This window comes from Oncorhynchus tshawytscha, linkage group LG01 (genome assembly GCF_018296145.1).
Source record: "Oncorhynchus tshawytscha isolate Ot180627B linkage group LG01, Otsh_v2.0, whole genome shotgun sequence".
In the NCBI taxonomy this organism is placed as follows: Eukaryota; Metazoa; Chordata; class Actinopteri; order Salmoniformes; family Salmonidae; genus Oncorhynchus; species Oncorhynchus tshawytscha.
The window spans coordinates 57,983,985-58,010,045 of NC_056429.1; the positions used below are offsets into that span (position 1 = coordinate 57,983,985).

Consider the following 26,061-nt stretch of genomic DNA (forward strand, 5'->3'; position numbering starts at 1 on the left):
CATGCTCACCCTCCGAGGTGAATCGATTGTAAATTCAATGATGATAACAAACAGCCTACGAGACCTGGTGTCTGTGTCTTTAATCTGTTCCCACCTTGCAGACACACAGCTGTAAACAGAATTATAGTGGGCCATTTATTGGCCACACCTAGGAGGAAGGCGCTGATAAGTGTCACACAATCCGGCAGTCAATTTGTTTGCCATGTAACAGATATTGAGGTGACAGCAGTTCTCCAATGGCTAGATCATCAACTATCCCCACTGGGTTAAGAAATAAAAGTATTTTACTGGCTTTTGAGAGAGTTTATGCATGTTGCTTGTTTAATTTGATTCATATGATGATGTTTCTATTCCAAGAAAAACAAAAAAACTTGGGTTTCCGTTAGGATGGAACAGAAAATATGGCATTGTACAACATGACGGTCGGGAGTACAGTATTGGACTACTTCGCTAAAAAATCTCCGTGTCGTGCGGGCACGTGGGAGACGGGTTCAAATCCCCGACAGGGAGGAAGGAGTAGGCTGTCCTTGTAAATAAGAATTTGTTCTGAACTGACTTGTCTAGTTAAATGTTACACGAGCATAACATTTTTATTCCCTAATTTTCTAATTGTAGTCTAACCAATACCCAAATGGAAATTCAGTGAAAATAAATATCTCAATGATTTATCAAAACCAGTCCCCATGCTTGTTTCAGAGCAGTGCGATACTGTGCTAAAATAGTTGTAGGCTATTGCTTCAAATTCTATTGCTTCTAACTTCAATATGCTCTTTAAATAAATAAGACCTACACCACTTTTAACAGCACATTACTCAACACTAGTGAGACTCATGTCGCCTACGGTTGGCCTTCAGTATATCGAAAAATATGACTTCTCTCCGCTAATAATTACATAGAGGATTGGAGGATATTTCTGTAATTCAGTGATATTTATTCCCATAGTAATTCATTATGGAGCCATAACTAAATAAAACATCTGCATTTTGAAAGAGTATTTTTATAATTATTTTATTAACGAAAGCATAAAGATGCCATTATTAGTTACATTGTTTTAGGTTGAACGTGCAGACTGGCACTAAGAACAAACAGCTAGAACGTTTCCCTAGTCAGCGACATTATTAGTACAATGCCTCAAAGTGTTGCCAGTGTGGCGAGGTGGGGGTCCTTCCTTCCCTCCCTCCCTCCGGGCTAGGTCGGTCTTCTGTGCACGGCTCTGCGGCCCATCCCGTGGCCCCTGACCCCGTGCCTTGAACCTCACACGCTTTCAGTGGATACAGCAGGAGAACTGCAAGGCAATCCCATTGTGCGCCACTCGGGAGCCATGACCGATATATATTGTCCTGCTAATAACGGGGTTAATAATATATCTGTGAGAATATCCAACGGGCTTTTATATAATTCTAAACTAATAAATAATAGCTTTGTTCAAAAAAATAATATTTTGGAGATGACATCAAATGACATCAAATGAGCGAGAAAAAGGCCATTCTTGAACATGGGGTGAGACACCGTTACTAATTTGTAAATAAAGCCAGTTTGTTATTTAGAATTATTTATTTCTGTTTTTAGAGGGAGAGAAACCAATAACCTACAGTCATCTCATGTGCCTCCCAGTCGAGGCCGGCTCGGGTATTGAACCAGCATCTGTAGCAACACAGCTTGCACTACTATGCAGTGTCTTAGACAGTTGTGCCACTCAGGCGCTGTATAACATGACCAATCGGGAGTGGCCTACAGTAAGAGCAAAATAATCCTAACAAAATAAAATAATAAAAACCTTAGTGTAACAACAGTTTTAGTAAGTAATACTGAAGTCGTGCACAATTATCAGTTTATATTTAGGTTTATGTCACCCATTCATTGTCAGAGACACAGTAGGACACAAAAGCATAATCGGTGCTCCAACTCCCCCGTGCACTGGTCTGGAGCAATGAAGTGGTGACGCAGGGTACCGTCCTAAACCACACATTACCTAAGTCCCGCAGCATAATCACAAAACTTTTAGTGGCGCAACCACTGTATATTATCACTGTCCCTCAGGGAATTGAATAGCCACACCAACACGATGACAGCAACTAAAAAATACCTGATAAACCATCTACTTTTTCACATCCTCTCCATGTAAATCAAACATTTGCCTCAAGAGAAGAGCTTGAAGAGCTCTGCCACACAACAAAGGAGCCAATAAGTGCACTGTGTATACCTGACCTGTATGGTGGAGTTTGGGGTTGTGTGCAGCCCATCGCCTGAATGAACCTCATCTTTGCAGGGCAGAATGAGCAGGGGCAGGCGAGGTCAAAGGGAGGGGGAGAGAGAGAGGGGGAGACAGACCTGTCAATTGACTGCCTTTCATCAGCTGTCAGTGCGAACCATGCACAAGGTGGATTAAAAGAGACAGGAACGCACACACGCTGGAGTGGAACAACAAACAGTGGGGAGTGAAGAGGTGCGTCAGAGTATCTCTGATTACACCAATGGACACAGGAAGTGCTCCCTTTCGATTGCTCCAAACCAGCACTGGTGAGATGCTGAAGGCCAGACTGCAGAGATGGACACATGGAGTTGTTCCAGGTGAACTATTATGATGGCATTTTGTGATGTCTATTGTTCGTTTTGGTCTTTGGCAAGGTTTTTTTCCGACTGTTTGGGCAAACACATTTTTCTAGAGGCTATCCACAGTTCGATAGGGATTCTTCAATTAAGTGTGTTGTCATTCAAGGAGGGAAGACTCGTTTTCATGCATATTAATTAAATTGAGAAATACTGCACCAAACATCTTAGTTAGAGGTAAAACTGTGTGACTAAGACCTACTCCTAAAAAACAACAAAATTACAGATTTCTTGAGATATCTTAGATCATTAGTGTCCAGGACGTTGATCGCGGTCGACCCGTCAATTGCAACGTTCTTTCTAGTAGACCGCATAAAAAAGTTTCAAAATGTATGCACAATTTTTATTTTTTGGGGCAATTCAGCGTTACCATCGAGTCTGCTTAAAAATAATGAGGTCCACTGTTCTGAAGCACCATTTGCTTTGCTTACAGGTTAGCTTCTTTCTCAAGTACTACTGCACAGCCAAAATATTTTCTCATTTTTTAAACTGCATAATAGACATACAATTGGACCAACCCGCAGCACTATAGCTGCTACATTTGTTTTCCAAACTGTAACTACCATAGCAACTGTCTGAAGTTAGTACGTTTACATTTCCACGCTTGCGAGACCTGTAACAGAATATTCTTTGTTATTCCATTGGTAGTTGTTATTTTACTATGTTTTTTTCTATGAAGTTGAGGTTCCATTTTTAATATGAATGCTGGACCAAGCAGCAAGAAATCGAAAATCTACCACTTTCACAGTGAGTGGGAGGAAGATGATTTTTTTCAAAATTCCAAATGTGTGTGTCTGATCTGCTATTCAAACATAGCTCTTGCTAAGAAGGGAAATGTCGAGAGGCATTTCAAAACTGTTCACAAGAAATATGAAAGTGACTTTCCAGCTCAAAGTGAACTACGTAGGAGAAAAGTAGCTGCCCAACAATCAATCTTTACAAGGCCCAGCTCAAAATCAAAGGCAGCCACAATTCCATCATTCCAGGTGAGTCACATACTAGCAAAGCACAATAAACCGTTCCAGGATGGAGAAATGCTAAGAGAGGCCTTTTTAGAGGCAGCAGAAAAGTAGATCGTACGTAACTAAAGTCTGGGCACCCCTGTCTTAGATAAATTCAGACTATTTTGAGGAAGTGTATACTGGCTACGGCATCTCAAGGGGGACAAACAGTGTCTATTTTTTCTCATTTATCAAGTGAAGGTCTTTTAAGGGAGTACAGACATTCGCTTCAGCCGAGTTCTGCTTGGAGCAAACCAAACCTAGTATGCAGACAGACGCCTTTACAGTGAAAAGTGAGGAAATGTCTTATTGATTATTCATGAAAGAAGGGGAGGGACAGAAACACAGAAAAATGCTGAATAAAAGAAACAAAATCGTAAGGAAATAAAAGCAAACAAGCTCTCTAGGTCACAGGAACTGGAACACAGGAACTGTGGTACTGCGTGCACAGTACTACATCTAACTGTGTACAGACAGACTCACTAGTCTCCAGCCAGCTGAAGAGAGTGAAACTCAGAGAGACAGCTCCTAACTCCAGCCAGAGACATTGTCTGCCTGTGTCATTCCCATGACCAACAGCAATGATGATGGAGAGAGTGAGAGAGATGGACTGCTCTGTGGTGAGAAACGCTGTGTTCTTTTGCAGTGTCATGATCTCCTAACCACTGAGCGGAGGTGATCCTATCAACAGAGCAGTGCATTTCCCTTAACGTGTAGTAAAAATAAGTGTGTGTGTGTGGGGGGTCATTGAGGAGAACTAGACATCAGTTCTTAGATATAGCCATTCAGCCAGTCACTTTCTAATCTAAGCACACACCTTCAGGCACATTTGGACAACAGAAGGACCATGTAAAAAAAGAAAAAAAATCTAGTTTAAATCAATTGGTTATTTACCATTAACATTTTGGTACTAAAGAGATGGACTGATAGACACACAAATATGAAAACTTATGTATAAAACACATACAGACACACATTGTCTGGTAGGCTGTCTGAAAGCATCAGCACTCGGGGCCAGTTGATGGCTGATGATGGAATCAATGGGGCAGATGTGCAAACACGTAAGGCGGAGCAGTCTGCACCACAGGCCTCCTGTCACTAATAAACCCAGCCCAGCTTAGTCATGGAAAAAGGCTAAATTTACCCAAGCGTCCGCAACGTTTCCTCTCCCCCTGCACATATTGAGATGGGTAGAATGTGATGGCAGGAAGGAGTGTGAAGGGAGCGAGCCCCCCCTCTAGTCTACAATAGGAAGGGAAACGCATCTAAAAATCAATATTAGGAATGCAAACCGTGCTATAACTCGATGTAGAGGAGGGTGGTCAAGGTGAGAGTAAAACGGAAGCAGATAGCTCAAACCTTATCCTGGTTTACAATAATTTACCAGTAAAATTACACTATACTCTAAGCTACAACTGTGACCACACAACTAGTTTGAATGACAACACTATTTTCTTTCTGCAAACAGGTTATTCAAGAGCCGGCTTTGCAGCACTCTGCAATGGAAACCAGTATTATGCATGTCTTTTGTGTGAAACCACTAAGTAAATATCTACAGACAGCTGCAAATGGCTGTGAAAAACACTGTCAATAATATAATTTAGGAGCTTGAACCAATTCTCCTGGAAAAATGCTACTCTGAGGACAGAGCTGCTCAAGGGAGGAAGGGAGGGAGAGAGAGAGAGAAAGTAGTTCAATCGCATGAAAACCATGAACCATTTGTGTGTGCCACACAAAGAGCCCAGTTCAGAGGAAAGTTGGGCCTCATCTCAAGCGATCATTCTTGGGAAAAAAATGCAAAGGAATATGCAAAGAGAGAGAGAGAGTGACCTTTTTTCAGATGGTATCGCCTTTAATCCTTAGCATGGAGTCCTGTTGGGACACAAGCTGGAAGAGGCTGATAAAACAGCCTAAATGCCACTTTGCATCTGCATCTCTAGGTTGCATATTAATGGAGAGCTGGCAACAGATCTGTCTGTAGAGGAGCCATTAGAGGGATGCACCGGGCAAGTTGAACACTTTTACCTCAGCAGCTGCAGTTGAGGTTTTACATTGGAAGGAATGTTTGAGGAAAATGTGTTGTAGCATGTCTGTGATTCATAGCTTTTACAAAAATGGCTACTGCCTTCGGCTATCACTTGCACTATTACACACAGTGCATTCAGAAAGTATTCAGACCCTTGGACTTTTTCCACATTTTGTTAAAGCCTTAATCTGAAATTGAATTTTTTCCCTCAATGTACACACAATACCCCATAATGACAAAGCAAAAACAGGTTGACATTTTTGCAAACATATTTAAAAAAATAAACACACCTTAAGTGTAAGTATTCAGACCCTTTGTTATGAGAATAGAAATTGAGCTCATCCTGTTTCCATTTAACATCCTTGAGCTGTTTCTACAACTTGGAGCCCACCTGTGGTAAATTCAATTGATTGGAAATTACTTGGAAAAGCACACACATGTGTAAGTAAGGTCCCACAGCTGACAGTGCATGTCAGAGCAAAAACCAAGCCATGAGGTTGAAGGATATGTCCGTATATCTGGGGAAGGGTACCAAATAATGTCTGCAGCATTGAAGGTCCCCAAGAACACAGCGGACTCCATCATTCTTAAATATAATAAGTTTAGAACCACAAGACTCTTCCTAGAGCTGGCTGCCTGGCCAAACTGAGCAATCGGGGGAGAGGGGCCTTGGTCAGGGAGGTGACCAATAAACCAATGGTCACTCTGACAGAGCTCCAGAGTACTTCTGTGGAGTCAGGCCTTTATGGTAGTGGCCAGACAGACGCCACTCCTCAGTAAAAGGCACATGAGAGCCCGCTTGGACTTTGCCAAAAAGGCACCTAATGGACTCGCAGACCACAAGAAACAAGATTCTCTGGTCTGATGAAACCAAGATTGAACTCTTTGGCCTGAATGCCAAGCGTCACGTCTGGAGGAAACCTGGCACCTTTCCTACGGTGAAGCATGGTGGTGGCATCATGCTGTGGGGACTGGGAGAGAAGTCAAGATCAAGTGAAAGATGAACGGAGCAAAATACAGAGAGATCATTGATGAAAACTTGCTCCGGAGTCATCAGGACCTCAGACTGGGGTGAAGGTTCACCTTCCAACAGGACAATAACCCTAAGCACACAGCCAAGACAACACAGGAGTGGCTTTGGGACAAGTCTCTGTATATGTTTGAGTGCCCCAGAACCCAATCAAACATCTCTGGAGAGACCTGAAAATAGCTGTGTAGCAACACTCCCCATCCAACCCGATAGAGCTTGAGAAGATCTGCAGAGGAAAATGGGAGAAACTCCCCAAATATGCGTGTGCCAAGCTTGTAACGTCATACCCAAGAAGACTCGAGGCTGTAATCGCTGCCAAAGGTGCTTCAACAAAATACTGAGTAAAGGGTCTGAATACTTATGTAAGTGTCATATCTTTTTTTAAATGTTTAATACATTTGCTAAAATGTAAAAAATAAAAAAGTCATAATGGGGTAGTTAGTGTGTGTAGCTTGATGAGGGAATTTTGCAATCAAATTTAGAATAAGGCTGTGACGTAACAAAATGTGGAAAAGGTTTGAATGCTTTCTGAATGCACTGTAGGCTACAGAGCAACAACAAAAACACAGTTTGAAGCTAAGCGTAAAACTCAAACAAGCTTAATATGGGAAAATGTAATGGTAGAGATAATTAGGTCTCTCTCAAATTAATGTGGGTAAAATAAAAAATGTTCATTGGCTCCCTCTTCAAAACAAACATCACACACACACACACACACACACACACACACACACACACACACACACACACAACTGTAATTTACAGATCATGTCATGCTAGAAAGCATGGCTTACTGAGAGGATACTCCGTAAATAAGGATTACTGAGACATTTATTGGAAGAGACGTAGCGAAGAACAAATGTTAGTGGCATTGCCCCCTGCTGGACAGGATGGAAGCTGCTCCTTTAATTACAATGAATATGAAATAATTGTTCAGAGAAATTACATCTTGAATGAAACTAAAATTAACTTTGAGCCAATACAAATGACAGTTATACACACAGAAAGAAGCAGCGTTGGGATGTGTGAGCGGTGGAGTCAGCAATTAGCCTAGACTTGACATTTCAGTCCCAAATGGTCGTTAGCCGTTACTTCCGAAAAAACCCAATGTGAAAATGCTAATATCTCTGAATTGCTGCAATTAGAAAAGGTTTGCTCTAAGGCCTGATTATGTGTTTTCTTTCAAAATGTTACTGGGGGTAATTGACTTCTCAGACGGGGGAAGTTAAAACATTTGTGTCAATAGATCAAGTATGTCATGCTTCTTCTCTAATGGCTATGGTCTCTATCATGTTAATATCTGTGAAAAAAATGCATAAAAATCAGTGAAACCGATAAATGTCACCATTAGGTGTTTTGTTGTTTAGCAAATTAACGTTTCACAAATGTACCTCATCTATAAGAGTTAAACACCATTGCCAAAATGTGACAATTGATTTGGACCCCAAAAATAACATGGAGCACCGATACGATACTTTGTTTGTTATTCTTCTTCAGGAAAACGGTTCCCCTTGTTGAACATGGGGGATCAAACGTGTCAGTAGCCTTCTGGCTTTTTGTCGGAAACAAATAGGCATTCAACTCGGGTGGTCTTTAAGAAAGATGACTGCTGTTTTACATGGGGGAGGGGGGACAGTATCTTAAGAGAAGCCCACCGTTTTGATGGAGCTGCGCGTCTTCTCTTTCCACTCATGGCTGCTCAGCTCAAAGGTGCAGTGCACGTAAGTCTCTCTGTCATACGAGCCCAGGATAAACAGCCTGAAGGAGAAATTACAGAACAAAAAGCTCATTTAGACAGTACATCATTGCGGATTCTCCTGGTCTCCCTATGTATAGTGCATAGCCTACTGTATGTAAACCTGTTGCTGCCACTATGTTTTCTGGTGCTACTAAGATGTATCAGAGAGACCCCTGACCAATGGTTGCAATGATACTAAAGCAAACAAACACTGTCAAGGCTATTGCTGCCCCCTGGTGTAGTGATGAAAATACACAAGAAAAGCATAAACTACTGTACTATAGCAGTAGTACCTGCACATTTGAAGTGTTGAGCTATTTACACTCCCGTAATTATTTATTTTGGACGGTGAAGATAAAATGTTTCAGTACAGAATGTCACCTTTTATTTGAGGGTTTTTTTTTTAATACATACCCGTTTTACAGCACTTTATGTATCTAGTACCCCAATTTGAAGGTGTCATAAGTATTTTTACAAATGTACTTGTGTATAAAAGTAGTCAAGTGTTTTATTTGGTCCCATATTCCTAGCACAAATTGACTACATCAAGCTTGTGACTCCAAACTTGTTGGGTGCATTTGCAGTTTGTTTTGGTTGTGTTTCAGATTATGATGTGCCCAATATAAATGAATGGTAAATAATGTATGGTGTCATTTTGGAGTCTTTTTTTATTGTAAATAAGAATAGAAAATGTTTCTGAACACTTCTACATTAATGTCATGCTACCATGGATAATCCTGAATACTGATGAGAAAGTTAGATGCACAAAGATCATACTCCCAAGACATGCGAACCTCTCACCATTACCAATAACAGGGGGTTAACATTTGTTTTTTGTTTTTTTGGGGGGGGGGGTATAATATTTATGCCTGTAACTTTCTCGCTCATCATTATTTAAGACTGATTCATGATTATCCGTAATCATGGTAATATCCACATTGTGTTCAGAAACATTCTATTCTTATTTACAATAAAAGTGACTTCAAAAAGACCATATATTATTTTCCATTCATTTCTATTAGGCACAACATAATCCGAAACACAACCAAAATAAACTGCAATAATAAACTGCATCCAACAATTTTGTAGAGTCACAAGCTTGATGTAGTCATTGTGTGATAGGAATATGGGAGCAAATACTACACTTGACTACTTAAGACACCTTCAAATAGGCGGTACTAGATACATAAAGTTATTTCTTTCATAAAGTTCTTTCTAAACGGTAAAACAGTTATATAAAAACACCCTCAAAAAAAGGTGACATTCTGTAGTGTCTCATATGAAATGGTTCATCTCAAATCCAAAATGCTGGAGTATAGAGCCAAATGAAAAGTTTTTGCTTCACTGTCAAATTAATACATAGGAGAGTATTCTTGTGTATTGTGGGATTCATTTCTACAATATACAGTACGTAGACCTATTTGAAATTGATGGTTTCAAAATGTATATTTTTTTAACTTAATTTTATGGTCATAAAAATAAGTGTTTAAAAAAGCAAATAAAAGAAATGGTAGTAACTTTTTTTTTTTTCCTCAATTAGACCACTGGATAAACCCATTACTTAAATCCATTGAGTCCCCAATTACTGTATACAACAAGTGCAGTATTTATACAAAATGTGTGGATTCTGGATTAACAATATACTGACTATGTCTCCATCTAGTGGTGGTAGACAGCACATTTTACACAGACTTGATAACGTAATACTGTCACGGACTGATTGCAAATCTTCGAGCTCCTCTCTGAATTTGGGTAAAAGCCAACCACTAAAACCTTGGACACTTCTTCTGTCTTGACCAGGGGTTCTTTATTTTTGCTATTTTCTACATTGTAGAATAGTGAAGACATCGAAATAACACAGTAATAACCGAAAAAAGTGTTAAACAAATATATATTTTAAATTTGAGATTCTTCAAAGTAGCCACCCTTTGCCTTGATGACAGCGTTACAAACTCTTGGCATTCTCACAACCAGCTTCATGAGGAAGTCACCTTGGAATGTATTTCAATTAACAGGAGTGCCTTGTTAGAAGATCATTTCTGGAATTTGTTTCCTTCTTAATGCTTTTGACCCAATCAGTTGTGTTGTGACAAGGTAGGGGTGGTATACAGAAGATAACCCTATATGGTAAAAGACCAAGTGATTTATAAATCAGTCAGTGGCATTATGGTAAGAACAGCTCAAATAAGCAAAGAGAAATGACAGTCCATTACTTTAAGACATGAAGGTCAGTCAACACAGAACATTAAGAACCTTGAAAGTGTCTTCAAGCACAGTCACAAAAACCATCAAGTGCTTGCTGTAACTTGTTAACTGCACCTCAGATTGCAGTTCAAATAAATGCTTCCCAGAGCTCAAGTAACAGACACATCTCAACATCAACTGCGTGAGGAAACTGCGTGAATCAGGCCACTATGGACACCAATAAGAAGAGACTTGCTTGGGTCAAGAAACACAAGCAATAGACATTAGACTGGTGGAAATCAGCCCTTTGGTCTGATGATTCCCAAATTTGCGATATTTGCTTCCAACGGCCATGTCTCCGTGAGATGCCGAGAAGGTGAACGGATGATCTCCGTATATGTGGTTCCCACCGTGAAGCATGGAGGAGAGGTGCTTTGCTGGTGACACCGTCTGATTTATTTAGAATGCAAGGCACACTTAACCAGTATGGCTACCACAGCATTCTGCAGCAATACGCCATCTCATCTGGTTTGTGCTTTCAAGCTACAGGCTGTGTAAGGGCTATTTGACCAAGAAGTGCTGCATGAGTGCTGCATCAGATGACCGGGCCTCCAAAATCACCATTGAGATGGTTTGGGATGAGTTGGAATGCAGAGTGAAGGAAAAGCAGCCAACAAGTGCTCAGCATATGTGGGAACTCCCAGAAAAGCTGGTTGAGAAAATGCCAAGTGTGCAAAGCTAATTTATTTATTTTTACTTTTAATGAACTAGGCAAGTCAGTTAAGAACAAATTCTTATTTACAATGATGGCCTAGGAACAGTAGGCTAACTGCCTTGTTCAGGGGCAGAACAACAGATTTTTACCATGTCAGCTCGGGGATTCAATCTAGCAACCTTCCGGTTACTGGTTCTAACCACTAGGCTACCCTGCCACCCCGTCATCAAGGCTACTTTGAAGAAACTCAAATATAAAATAGATTCTCATTTGTTTAACACTTTTTTGGTTACTACATGGTTCCATAGTTTTGAAGTCAACACTATTACTCCACAATGTAGGAAATAGTTTTTAAAAATAATAATAATTAAAAGTAAACGAGTAGGTGTCTCCAAGCATTTGACTGGTAACTATATTCATACAGAGCCTAGTGAAAGTCTACACACCCCTTGCACAGTCTTCACATTTTGATGCCTTACAATTACATCTGAAAAAAGAGATTCATTTGGATTTTATTCCAACAAGATCAACACAACCTACTGCTCGTGGCAATGTCATTTTGCTAAGTTTACCTTTAAGGGCCTTGTTGCAAACAGAATGGATGATTTGGAGTGGATTTTTTAACACCAGCTTTCTTCTTTTCACTTTGTCATACAGGCCAGTAATGTGGAGTGAAAGCAAAGTTGTTGATCCTCTGTATTTTCAAGTATTGTGGTGGCAGCATCAGGTTATAGATATGCTCGTCACCTGCAGCGACTGGGGAGTTTGTCCGGATTTAAATATTAAAAAAGGAGCCCAGGTTAAAAGTTAGAGGAAAACCTACAGTAGTCTGAGTTTTATTTTCAGTGGGAGAATTACACAGATTTTAACACCAAAGTCAACGTTTGAATATTGCTGTCCATCAATGATTCCCAACCAAATTGACTGAGCTTGAGCAATATTGACAAAAACTATAGCTGCTGTAAGAGTTGTGCTTAGTTGGCCAAATCTTATTCAAAATGAGTCACAGTTGAATTACTGCCAAAGCTTCTTCCACCAAGTATTAACTCTGGGGTGTGAAAATATATGCATTCATATATGCAATGTGTATTTTGTATTAATTTGGAGTGGAATAAATTGACTTTGAAATCCCTTTTTAGATTGAATTTTAGACTTTCACTAGCGATGTATTTTGGACACATGGTAGGCAAGAAAAAGCAAGCATGCTATCATTACCTTTTAAGAGGTTTCTCACTGTCTGTTGGTAGTAACCAGACAGAAAGTAACCAAAACTAAGAGAACATGATAGGCAGTTTAAAGAGATCCTGTTGCAATTTGCAATCGATCAAATATTCATCTGGACCAGTGCACTGTTCATTTCAGGCCTATGTAGAATATCCTGAAATTCCTCTGAATATCAACAACCTTTTTTTCCTTAAAAATGCATTGCCTATCCCCCAAAATCTAAAACCTCGCAGTTTGGTTGCAGTTGGCACCATCCCAATGGAATTCCACATAGACAAACCCAATATTGGGCACTGTAAGTTGAGGTGGATGGTTGTCATTGTCAGACACGTCTGGCTGGCCCAGTGAGGTAATAGGGTATCCATTTGCAGCAGCTGTGAGGATAGGAGTGTCAGCCAGCCAGTCATAGCGTTGGCCTGGCCTCATAATGGGCAGGGACTGTGCATTATTAATGAGGAGCGGTTTCTGGATGTCCTACCGTCTGCAGCCACTCCACTACTATACCAGACCCAAGCAACATAAAGGCTTACACCACCGTAAGCAGAGGGTGGAGGAGACAGAGCTCAGACCCAGAGCTGGCATGTTTACACATTTTCATTGGCCCAGAGTAGAGCTCTGGAGGTCATGAAATTGTGTCATCTGGTTGTCATGCAAAAGTCTGCCGGTCTCACGGTAATTTGCAGCTAATTAACATAAACATGTTTAGCGTCTCAAGGCCTCGGCGCATACAAGCCGCTGATGCATGCATTTCCAACATCTACATTTAAAAAAGTCTAATAAATCAATTTAATATACACCATCACAATAAATCCATTATTTATTTTAGTCAGATCTAAAGGAATTTGCCCTCCTTTCGGCAAATCTGAGCACGACTCCATTTTGTTGCTCCCAGCCTATAGACAGAAACTAAAACAGGAAATGCCCGCGCTCAGGTCTGTTCAACGCTGGTCCGACCAATCTGATTCCACGCTTCAAGATTGTTTCGATCACATGGACTGGGATATGTTCCGGATAGCATCGGACAACAACATTTATGTATATGGTGAGTTTATTAGCAAGTGCATCAGTGATGTTGTACCCACGGTGACTATTAAAACCTTCCCCAACCAGAAACCGTGGATTGATGGCAGCATTCGCACAAAACTGAAAGTGCGAACCACTGCTTTTAATCACGGCAAGGCGACCGGAAACATGACAGAATACAAACAGTGTAGCTATTCCCTCCGCCTTGGCAATCAAACAAGCTAAGCGTCAGTATAGAGACAAAGTAGAGTCGCAATTCAACGGCTTAGACACGAGACGTATGTGGCAGGGTCTACAGTCAATCACGGATTACAAAAAGAAAACCAGCCGGCCCTGACGGCATCCCTAGCCCCGTCCTCAGAGCATGCCCAGACCAGCTGGCTGGTGTGTTTATGGACATAATCAATCTCTATCCCAGTCTGCTGTTCCCACATGCTTCATGAGGGCCACCATTGTTCCTGTTCCCAAGAAAGCTAAGGTAACTGAGCTAAATGACTATCGCCCCATAGCACTCACTTCCGTCATCATGAAGTGCTTTGAGAGACTAGTCAAGGATCATATCACCTCCACCCTACCCGACACCCTAGACCCACTCCAATTTGCTTACTGCCCCAATAGGTCCACAGACGACGCAATCGCAATCACACTGCCCTAACCCTAAATAAGAGGAATACCTATGTAAGAATGCTGTTCATCGATTACAGCTCAGCATTTAACACCATAGTACCCTCCAAACTCGTCATTAAGATCGCAACCATGGGTCTCGACCCCGCCCTGTGCAACTGGGTCCTGGACATTCTGACGGGCTTCCCCCAGGTGGTGAGCATTGGAAACAACATCTCCACCCCACTGACCCTCAACACTGGGGCCCCACAAGGGTGCGTTCCCAGCCCTCTTCTGTACTCCCCGTTCACCCATGACTGCGTGGCCATGCACGCCTCCAACTCAAATAATCAAGTTTGCAGACGACACTATAGTGGTAGGTTTGATTACCAACAACGACAAGACAGCCTATAGGGAGGAGGTGAGGGCACTGGGAGTGTGGTGTCAGGAAAATAACCTCACATTCAACGTCAACAAAACGATAATGATGATCGTGGACTTCAGGAAACAGCGACGGGACAGTAGTGGAGAAGGTGGAAAGTTTTAAGTTCCTTGGCATACACATCACAGACAAACTGAAATGGTCCACCCACAAGGACAGCGTTGTGAAGGCGCAACAGCACCTCTTCAACTGAAGAAATTTGTCATGTCACCGAAAACTCAAACTTTTACAGATGCACAATCAAGAGCATCCTCTCGGGCTGTATCACCGCCTGGTACGGCAACTGCTCCGCCCACAACCGTAAGGCTCTCCAAAGGGTAGGGAGGTCTGCACAACGCATCACGGGAGGAAAGTACCTGCCCTCCAGGACACCTACACCACCCAATGTCACAGGAAGGCCAAAAAGATCATCAAGGACAACAGCCACCCGAGCCACTGCCTGTTTACCCCGCTATCATCCAGAAGGCGAGGTCAGTACAGGTGCATCAAAGCTGGGACCGAGAGACTGGAAAAACAGCTTCTATCTCAAGGCCATCAGACTGTTAAACATCACAAACATTGAGTGGCTGCTGCCAACATACTGACTTAAATCTCTAGCCACTTTAATAATAAAAAATTGGATGTAATAAATGTATCACTAGTCACTTTAAACAATACCAGTTTATATAATGTTTACATACCCTACATTACTCATCTCATATGTATATACTGTACTCTATACCATCTACTGCATCATGCCTATGCCTTTAGGCCATCGCTCATCCATATATTTATATGTACATATTCTTATTAGTTCCTTTACACTTGTGTGTATAAGGTAGATGTGAAATTGTTAGGGTACTTGTTAGATATTACTGCACTGTCGGAACAAGAAGCACAAGCATTTCGCTACACTTGCATTAACATCTGTATGTGAGCAATAAAATTTGATTTGGATAGACATTTTGGAACGTAGCATAAGGTAATCACACCATCTGGTATGAATAATAATAAATAAATAAATAACTGTCCACACTCAAAAGCAATTATTCTAATTTGTTTAATTGTGGAGTATAGGCTAGACCAATTATGTACCAAAGGCATCTTAAAATCAGTTTAGTTTCTTGTTTTTCTGCCATGCGTAATATGCTGTAGGTTATATATTGTATAACGGCAGAGTCATAATTCAGGTTTTTATTTCATGCTTGCGCTCATAAGCCTCTGCGGCTGTATAAGCCCTAATATGCCAATGTGTGTTTTGAATTAATCATCACCTTTGAAAGCACTGTTCCATTTTGTTGTGTTTCGTTACCATTTGCATCGATGTCAGAGTGGTTAGAGGGACAATAGAGCCCTGAGTACCAGGCCATTAGGCCATTAGCAAGTTGGGTACTACTAAAGCATGTCCAGTGTGCATAAAAGGAGATTACCATGACTCAACAGTCACATGGAATTTTACTGCGGTCATGACTGTCGGTGAGGTGGTGAAACAGTCACCGCAACAGCCCTAGCCCAGTGCAGAAGTGGGTGTTTCAGGAAGGGAGAGGAGACTAGTGAAGGGATACATCACCTACCCCGAGACAAAGGGCTGCTTTTTAAGTGCGCCCTCTAACATGGAAACCAAACCAGCTACGCGCGTGCGCCATCGTGCATAAATGTATTTTGTCCCCCCACACCAAATTCGATCACGACACGCAGGTTAAAAATGTCAAAACAAACTCTGAACCAATTATATTAATTTAGGGACCGGTTGAAAAGTATTAAACATTTATGGCAATTTAGCTAGCTAGCTTGCACTTGCTAGCTAATTTGTCCTATTTAGCTAGCTTGCTGTTGCTAGCTAATTTGTCCTGGGATATAAACATTGAGTTGATATTTTACCTGAAATGCACAAGGTCCTCTACTCCGCCAATTAATCCAAACATAAAATGGTCAACCAAATCGTTTCTAGTCATCTCTCCTCCTTCCAGGCTTTTTCTTTTTCTTCTCTTGACTTTATATGGCGATTGGCAACTTTTATAAATTAGGTGCATTACCGGCACTGACCTCGTTTGTCTTTCAGTCACCCACGTGGGTGTAACCAATGAGGAGATGGCACATGGATAGCTGCTTCTATAAATCAATGAGGAGATGGGTGAGGCAGGACTTGCAGTACAATCTGCATCAGAACTGACTTCTATTTTAGCCCTTGGCAACGCAGACGCTCATTGGTGCACGCGAGCAGTGTGGGTGCAATAATTGAATAACATGCATGTCTAAATTGATTTTGCAATGCTCGCGCACACGACGTGAGCGGTGTAGTCAGCCTGAAACTGTGGTAGGCATTGTCGACCCAAACGGATTAGGTTAGTTTGAGTAGGCGGTAAGTCAATCACCTGGTAAATTTGTAGCCTTTTGCTGGTTAAGTTGATTAGTGCTGCATTTCCTTTCTGTGGCTAGAGAATAAAAGGCCTTGATTATTTATGAAGAGCAGGCTTGAACACCTAGCATAAATACTAGTGACAAATGCAATGTTAAGATATAATCCAGACATCTTAGGTCCGTCCTTTTAATACTTATGTAATAAAAGTGGTTTTCACTATAAGATATATCATAACCTGTCAAGTAGCTCAAACCAGGCTAGAATACACACAGCGGGTGGCCTACCTTATGAGTCTGCATAAAAAGTGCTGAACATAGTGTGTGTTACTTAAAGTATATAGTATCCCTGTGCAGAAAAGCTGTGGAGACCAGTACTGTTGAACTATTAACAATGATGATCAATAGCATTTCATTCTTATGGTCTCATAGGCCTGTTAGGACCATAACACTAACTACATACAACACGGGAAGGGTTGACTTAGTTTGAGTATAATTATATTATTTGATATATTCTCTGATAAAAGGGGGATTGCTGTAATGCATAGGGAAATACCACCCCACCCCCCTCTCAAAGATGACCAAGAATGAGTCATCCTACCTGCTACATTCAACGAGGGTGACCCTAAGCCGACCCTCAACCAATCCTGAGTCCTGAACAGAGAGGTCCAAGTCACAGGCGGAAGATCCAATGGAAGGTTGCACTTGGAACGGGAAGAAGGGTTTGTATCTGGAAAAACACAAAAAGGTAAACAATGAGTAAATTATTATACATTTGTTGTATACTGTTAGGGATTTCAGTGAGACTATAACTGCTGAGGAATTCTACACTTGAAAGAACTCGGGGCCTAACTGAAAACAAAATTTTGCCATGTTTGACAATCGAAGCATAGGCCTCTGGCTTTTCCATTGGGGGTAACATCTACGTTTCAGAGGATGATCTGCTGTTAGCCCACAGCAAAAGATTAACAGACACAATCGTTAAGCATTTCTGCTTTGTCAGCATCCTCAGGATTGTCTCTATTAAGTGACAGAAATACAGGCTCAGTGATAAAACTAGAGACAACCAACAGTCTAAAACGCATGCTAAAGCTGCTATTGACAGCTTATTTACGATACCTACACATAAACAAAGCCACACAGTATAGGACTACAGATATAAAAAGGCACAAAACAAAAAAAATGCGCTGAATCAATGTGTGTAATAAATTAGTGTAATATGTTATTGTAATTACAGGAATAATTACACAGTAATAAGGGCACTTCCTTGCTCAGAGAATGAATGGGTTGGAAAAGGGAATGAAGAAGACAACGAGAAGAAGAGATGAAGTAGAAAGAGAAATGAGGAGAAAATAAACATTTTAGAAAATAAAAAGGAGAGATTGAGAGGATATGGAGTTGAAACATGAAGGAGGAATGATGTAGAGATGAGGAAGATGGTGAGATGAGGAAAAGTAGGGGAAAGACGGAGAACAGATAGATAAGAAATGTTGGAGATGCTATAGGAGCGTCTACAGGAGCCACACTGTTCCAGTTGGCAGGCAGGTAGGAAAGGCAGGAGGAAATCCATATCCTGTTGGGATCAGATTATCTAACAAACCCTGGTTGTTTCCTGCTCTCGCTCCACAGCAGGGAGGCTGACCTCAACCAATGCGGGGCTGAGAAAGACACTCACAGCTTGGCTCTCCATCTCTCAGGCTCGCCCTAGCTCACACTCTTCTACTCACACACTGGCCCACTCTCCGAACATGACGTTCTCCTGCCCGTTGCTCGCACAACCTCTCTCCCTGACCATACACACAGACACCCTCACAAAATGTTTGGTCCCAGCACTGTGACTTCCGCAATTGGGTGTGGCCATTGGCTAAAAGCAGCAGTAAGGCAGGTGGTTAAACCGTAAATAATGGGTTGTTGTAATTAGGTAATAAAAAGCATGAGCTGGCACTCACCCAAAATAGTTATTTGAGGTGCTGACTAATGGTGAATAAACGGTATGCTATTAAATAAGACTCACACTCCATATACAAGCTTCCAGTAATTAATTGGATAAAGCACCAACTGCGCAAAACAGTGACGCAGAAACGTTGGTGGTTCACCCAATAAATTACTGGGAGCTTGAATATACAGTGTGCAACTCCCTTTACTCATTGTAATTAAGAACATCATGCTGTTTGGGACCACACGTATGCCTTTATTTTTGGCCCCTGATGCTATTTCTAGCCTGAAGCCCCTCGCATTCTGAACCAGATAAGATTGTGTAACTGTTCAAAATAATCTAACATGGAAGATGTGAGATAGCCTAACCATAGACGTATTGAATAGAAAAAAGTATAACTCATTCTAGTTCTGTGAGCCTAACTCATCTCCAAAAGTCAAAGCAGGGAAACTTAAAATCTCAATCAACATGTCAATGTCCAAGCAGAGAGAAAGAAAATAGACCACCTTTACTCCACACAGAGACGCGAACAAAGCTCTAACCCACCTTCCATTTGGCAAATCTGACCATAATTGTATCCTCCTGATTCCTGCTTACAAGCAAAAATTAAAGCAGGAAGCACCAGTGACTCGGTCTATAAAAGTGGTCAGATGAAGCAGATGCTAAGCTTCAGTTTTGCTAGCACAGACTGGAATATATGTTTTGGGATTCTTCCGATGACATTGAAAAGTAAACCATATCAGTCACTGGCTTTATCGATACGTGCATCGAGGACGTCATTCCCACAGTGACTGTACGTAGATACCCCAAACAGAAGCCATGGATTATAGGCAACATTCACACCGAGTAGAGCTGCCGCTTTCAAGGAGCAGGATTCTAACCCGGAAGCTTATAGGAAATACCGCGATGCACTCCGACGAACCACCAAACAGGCAAAGCATCAACAAAGGACTAAGCTCGAATCATACTATACCGGCTCCGACGCTCGTTGGATGTGGCAGGGCTCGCAAACTATTACAAACTACAAAAGGGAAGCACAGCCGAGAGCTGCCAAGTGACACGAGCCTACCAGACGAGCTAAATGAATTCTATGCTCGCATCGAGGCAAGTAACACTGAAACTTGCAGGAGAGCATCAGCTGTTCCGGACGACTGTGGGATCACGCTCTCTGCAGCTGATGTGAGTAAGACCTTTAAAACAGGTCAACATTAACAAGGCCACAGGGCCAGACGGATTACCAGAACGTGTACTCCGAGCATGCACTGACCAACTGGCAAGTATCTTCACTGACATTTTCAACCTCTCCCTGGCCGAGTTTGTAATACTTACATGTTTCAAACAGATCACCATAGTCCCTGTGCCCAAGAACACTAAGGTAACCTGCCTAAATGACTAGCGACCCGTAGCACTCACGTCTGTAGCCATAAAATGCTTTGAAAGGCTGGTCATGGCATATACACCACATGGCTCAATACACCACCATTAGACCAGAAACCCTAGACCCACTCCAATTTGCAAACCGCACCAACAGATCCACAGATGATGCAATCTCAATTGCACTCCACACTGCCCTTTCACACCTGGACAAAAGGAACACTTATGTGAGAATGCTGTTCATTGAATACAGCTCAGCGTTCAACACCAAAGTGTCCTCAAAGCTCATCACTAAGCTAAGGACCCTGGGACTAAACACCTCCCTCTGCAACTGGATCCTGGACATCCTGACAGGCCACCCCAGGTGGTAAGGGTAGGTAACAATATCTGCCATGCTTATCCTCAACACGGGGGCCCCTCAGGGGTGCGTGCTCAGTCCCCTCCTGTACTCCCTGTTCACTCATGACTGCATGGCCAGGCACAACTCCAACACAATCATTAAGTTTGTCGATGACACAACAGTGGTTGGCCTGATCACCGATAACAATGAGACCTGACCGTGAGGTGCAAGAAGAACCACCTCTCCCTTAATGTGATCAAGACAAAAGGAGAGGTCTACTTTTGAACTCAGACAGAGATGCTTGTTCTAGGTCCCAAGAAACAAAGAACTCTTCTGTTGAATCTGACAATTTATCTTGATGGTTGTACAGTCCTCGGAGTTACTCTGGACCCTGATCTCTTTTGACCAACATATCAAGACTGTTTCAAGGTCAGCTTTATTCCATCTATCTAACATTGCAAAAATCAGAAGCTTTCTGTCCAGAAATTATGCAGAAAATATAATCCATGCTTTTGTCACTTCTAGATTAGACAATTGCAATGCTCTACTTTCCACCTATCCGGATGAAGCACTAAAAAAACTTCAGTTAGTGCTAAACACAGCTGCTAGAATCTTGGCTAGAACCAACAACAAAAAAATATCATATTACTCCAGTGCTAGCCTCTCTACACTGGCTTCCTGTTAAACTTCTTAGGGCTGAGATCCCGCTAACGAGATCGATATGACAACAGCCAGTGAAAGTGCAGGGCACCAAATTCAAAACAACAGAAATCCCATAATCAAAATTCCTCAAACATAGAAGCATTTCAAACCATTTTAAATTTGCACTTCTTGTTAATCCCACCACAGTGTCCGATTTCAAATAGGGTTTACGGCGAAAGCAACACAAACGATTGTTAGGTCAGAACCAAGTCACAGAAAAACACAGCAATTTTTCTAGCCAAAGAGAGGAGTCACAAAAATCACAAAGAGATACAATTAATCACTAACCTTTGATGATCTTCATCAGATGACACTCATAGGACTTCATGTTACACAATACATGCATGTTTTGTTCGGGAGAGTTCATATTTATATAAAAAATCTCAGTATACATTGGCGCATTGTTCAGTAGTTCCAAAAACATCCGGTGATTTTGCAGAGAGCCACAACAATTTACAGAAATACTCATAATAAATGTTAATGAAAATACAAGTGTTTTGCATGGAATTTTAGATACACTTCTCCTTAATGCAACCACTGTGACAGATTTCAAAAAAGCTTTACGGAAAAAGCAAACCATGCAATAATCTGAGTACGGCGCTCAGAGACCGAACAAGCCAAAAAGATATCCGCCATATTGTGCAGTCAACTGAAGTCAGAAATAACATTATAAATATTCACTTACCTTTGATGATCTTCATCAGAAATGCACTCCCAGGAATCCCAGTTCCACAATAAATTTTTGTTTTGTTTGATAATGTCCATAATTTATGTCCAAACAGCTACTTTTGTTAGCACGTTTTGTAAACAAATCCAAACTCACGAAGGGCGTCCACTAGGAGCAGACAAAATGTCAAAAAGTTCCATTACAGTCCGCAGAAACATGTCAAACGATGTACAGAATCAATCTTTAGGATATTTTTAACATAAATCTTCAATAATGTTCCAACCGGAGAATTCCTTTGTCTTCAGAAATGCAATGGAATGCGAGCTCTCTCTCACGTGAACGAGCGTCACGAGCTTGTGGCACTCTGCCAGACCACTGACTCAAAGAGCCCTTATGAGCCTCTCCTTTACATAAGAAGCATCAAACAAGGTTCTGAAGACTGTTGACATCTAGTGGAAGCCTTAGGAAGTGCAACATGACCAATATCCCACTGTATCTTCAATAGGGAAGGAGTTGGTCCAACCTCAGATTTCCCACTTCCTGGTTGGATTTTTTCTCAGGTTTTTGCCTGTCATATGAGTTTTGTTATATATGCATATATTAGCAACTGGGACTGAGTAGCAGGCAGTTTACTCTGGGCACCTTATTCATCAAAGCTACTCAATACTTCCCCCAGACATAAGAAGTTAAGGCTAGGGCTGATTCCAAGGTTTTACTGCTAACCTACAAAGCATTACATGGGCTTTACATTACATTTCCGATTTGGTCCTGCCGTACATACCTACACATACGCTATGGTAACAGGCCTCCTTACTGTCCCTAGAATTTCTAAGCAAACAGCTGGAGGCTGGGCTTTCTCCTATAGAGCTACATTTTCATGGAATGGTCTGCCTATCGATGTGAAAGACACAGACTCGGTCTCAATCTTTAAGTCTTTATTGAAGACTCATCTCTTCAGTAGGTCCTATGATTGAGTGTAGTCTGGCACAGGAGTGTGAAGGTGAACGGAAAGGCATTAGAGCAACGAACTGCCCTTGGTGTCTCTGCCTGGCCGGTTCCCATCTCTCCACTCGGATTATCTGCCTCAAACCCTATTACAGGGGCTGAGTCACTGGTTTACTGGTGCTCTTCCATTCCATCTCTCGGAGGGGTGTGTCACTTGAGTGGGTTGAGTCAATGACGTGATCTTCCTGTCCGGGTTGGCCCCCCCCCCCACCCCTACGGTTTGTGCCGTGGGGGAGATCTTCGTGGACTATACTCAGCCTTGTCTCGTGATTATAGGTTGGTGGTTGAAGATATCCCTCTAGTGGCATGGGGACTGTGCTTTGGCAAAGTGGGTGGGGTTATATCTTGCCTGTTTGGCCCTGTCCGGGGGGAACGTCCGACGGGGCCACAGTGTCTCCCTCCTGTCTCAGCCTCCAGTATTTATGCTGCAATAATTTGTGTGTCGGGGGCTAGGGTCAGTCTGTTAATATCTGGAGTATTTATATTGTCTTAGCAAGTGTCCTGTGTGAATTTAAGTATGCCCTCTAATTCTTTCTCTCTCACTTTCTCTCTCTGTGTCTCCCTCGCTCTTGGAGGACCAGAGGCCTAGGACCATGCCTCAGGACTACCTGGCCTGATGACTCCTTGGTGTCGCCAGTACACCAAGTCGTGATGCTGCTCAAGTTTCAAATGATCTGCCTGTGGCTATGGAACCCTGGCCTGTTCACTGGACGTACTACCTTGTCCCACACATGCTGTTATCAACTCTCTAGAAACAGCAGGTGCGGTAGAGATTCTCTGAATGATCGGCTATGAAAAGCTATGAAAAACCAACTCACATTTACTCCTGAGGTGCTGACCTGTTGCACCCTCTACAACCACCGTGATCATTATTATTTGACCCTACTGGTCATCTATGAACATCTTGGCCATGTTCTGTTATAATCTCCACCCAGCACAGCCAGAAGAGGACTGGCCACCCCTCATAGCCTGGTTCCTCTCTAGGTTTCTTCCTAGGTTCTGGCCTTTCTAGGGAGTTTTTCCTAGCCACCGTGCTTCTACACCTGCATTGCTTGCTGTTTCGGGTTTTAGGCTGGGATTCTGTACAGCACTTTGTGACATCAGGTGATGTTAGAAGGGCTTTATAAATACATTTTATTGATTGTGGACTACAGGAAAAGGAGGACTGAGAACTCCTCTTTCTCATGTAGTGAAGCAGGTTGAGAGCTTCAAGTTCTTTGGCGTCCACATCACCATCAAACTAACATGGTCCAAGCACACCAAGATAGTCGTGAAGGCACGACAAAACCTTGTCCCCCTCAGGAAACTGAAAAGATTTGGCATGGGTCCCCAGATCCTCAAAAGGTTCTACAGCTGCACCATCGAGAGCATCCTGACCGGTTGCATCACCGTCTGATATGGCAGGCAGTGATGCAACCATAAGGCGCTACAGAGGGTCGTGCGTATGGCCCATTACATCACTGGGGCCAAGATTCCTGCCATCCAGGACCTCTATACCAGGCGGTGTCAGAGGAAGGCCCTAAAATTGTCAAAGACTCCAGCCACCCAAGTCATAGACTGTTCTCTCTGCTGCCACACGGCAAGCAGTACCGGAGAGCCAATTCTAGGTCCAAGAGACTTCTAAACAGCTTCTACCCCCAAGCCATAAGACTGACTGCTAAGGGGGGGGGGTGGAAATGTTCTTAAAACTGCATTTTTGGTTAAGGACTTAAGTAAGTAAGCATTTCGTAAGTAAGCATTTCACTGTAAGGTCTGTTGTATTCGGCACATGTGACAAATAACATTTGATTTGATTTGTTTTGAAATTCACAGCTAACACTGATCTTTTCTTATCTAGCATTGTCCAAAATCAATATCTTAAAGTCCCATTTACCTTCCATGTTGACATTATGGCTGACCCCATTTAGTTGACTGGTCGATTGTTTGGTCGATAAATATTTTTTTAGTTGAGCAGTTGCAAATAAAGTGCCATCGGAAAGTAATTAGACTCTTTGTTTTGTTACAGCCATTTTGTTACGTTACAGCCTTATTCTAAAACGGATTCAATCAATAAAAATTCCATTGTAATCTACACACTATCCCACAATGACAAAGCAAAAACTGTTTGTTTTTCTAAACGTATTAAAAATAAAAAACAGAAATACCTTATTTACCCAAGTATTTGCTATGAGACTCGAAATTGAGCTCGGGTGCATCCTGTTTCTCTTGATCATCCTTCAGAAGTCTCTACAACTTGGAGTCCACCTGTGGTAAATTCAATTGATTGGACATGATTTGGAAAGGCACACACTTGTTGATATAAGTTCCCAAAGTTGACAGTGCATGTCAGAGCAAAAACCAAGCCATAAGAGCGAAGGAATTGTCAGTAGAGCTCCGAGACAGGATTGTGTCGAGGCATAGATCTGGGGAAGGGTACCAAAACATTTCTGCAGCACTGAAGGTCCAAGAACACACTGGCCTCCAAGTTAGGAACCACCAAGACTCTTCCTAGAGCTGGCCGCCCAGCCTTACTGCGCAATTGGGGGAGAAGGGCCTTGGTCAGGGAGGTGACAATAACCCGGTGGTCACTGAAAGAGCTCTAGAATTCCTGTGTGGACATTGTTGTTCTTCTGGAAGGTTCTCCCATATCTGCAGCACTCAGCCAGAAGAAGCCACTCCTCAGGAAAAGGCACGACAGCCCGTGAGGTTTGCCAAAAAGACACGTAAAGACTCTCAGACCATGAGAAACAAGATTCTCTGGTCGGATTAAATTAAGATTGAACTCTTTGGCCTGAATGTCAAGCGTCAAGTCTGGAGGATTTTTTAAAAAAAACTTTATTTAACTAGGCAAGTCAGTTAAGAACAAATTCTTACTTACAATGACGGCCTACACCTGCCAAACCGTGACAACGCAGGGACAATTGTGCGCCGCCCTATGGGACTCCCAATCATGGCCAGTTGTGATACAGCCTGGATTCGAACCAGGGTGTCTGTAGTGCCACCAGGGTGTCTCAGTGCCTCTAGCACTGAGATGCAGTGCCTTCGACCACTGCGCCACACGGGAGCCCAAACCTGGTACCATCCCTATGGTGAAGCATGGGGGTGGCAGCATCATGCTGTGGCGA

At 42.2% G+C, this 26,061-nt stretch overlaps 1 protein-coding gene across 1 annotated transcript in view; it reads right to left on the reverse strand.

Moving 5' to 3' along the window:
- The window catches only part of LOC112254084 (PDZ domain-containing protein 8-like), a 62,972-nt gene that overhangs the window by 16,393 nt on the left and 20,518 nt on the right, over positions 1-26,061 (reverse strand). Inside the window, exons 2-3 of the mRNA XM_024426319.2 lie at positions 17,535-17,663; positions 8,323-8,425 (exon numbers count right to left, since the gene is read on the reverse strand). Of these exons, the coding sequence (XP_024282087.1) occupies positions 8,323-8,425; positions 17,535-17,663 (232 nt within the window). The remainder of the gene's footprint in view (positions 1-8,322; positions 8,426-17,534; positions 17,664-26,061) is intronic.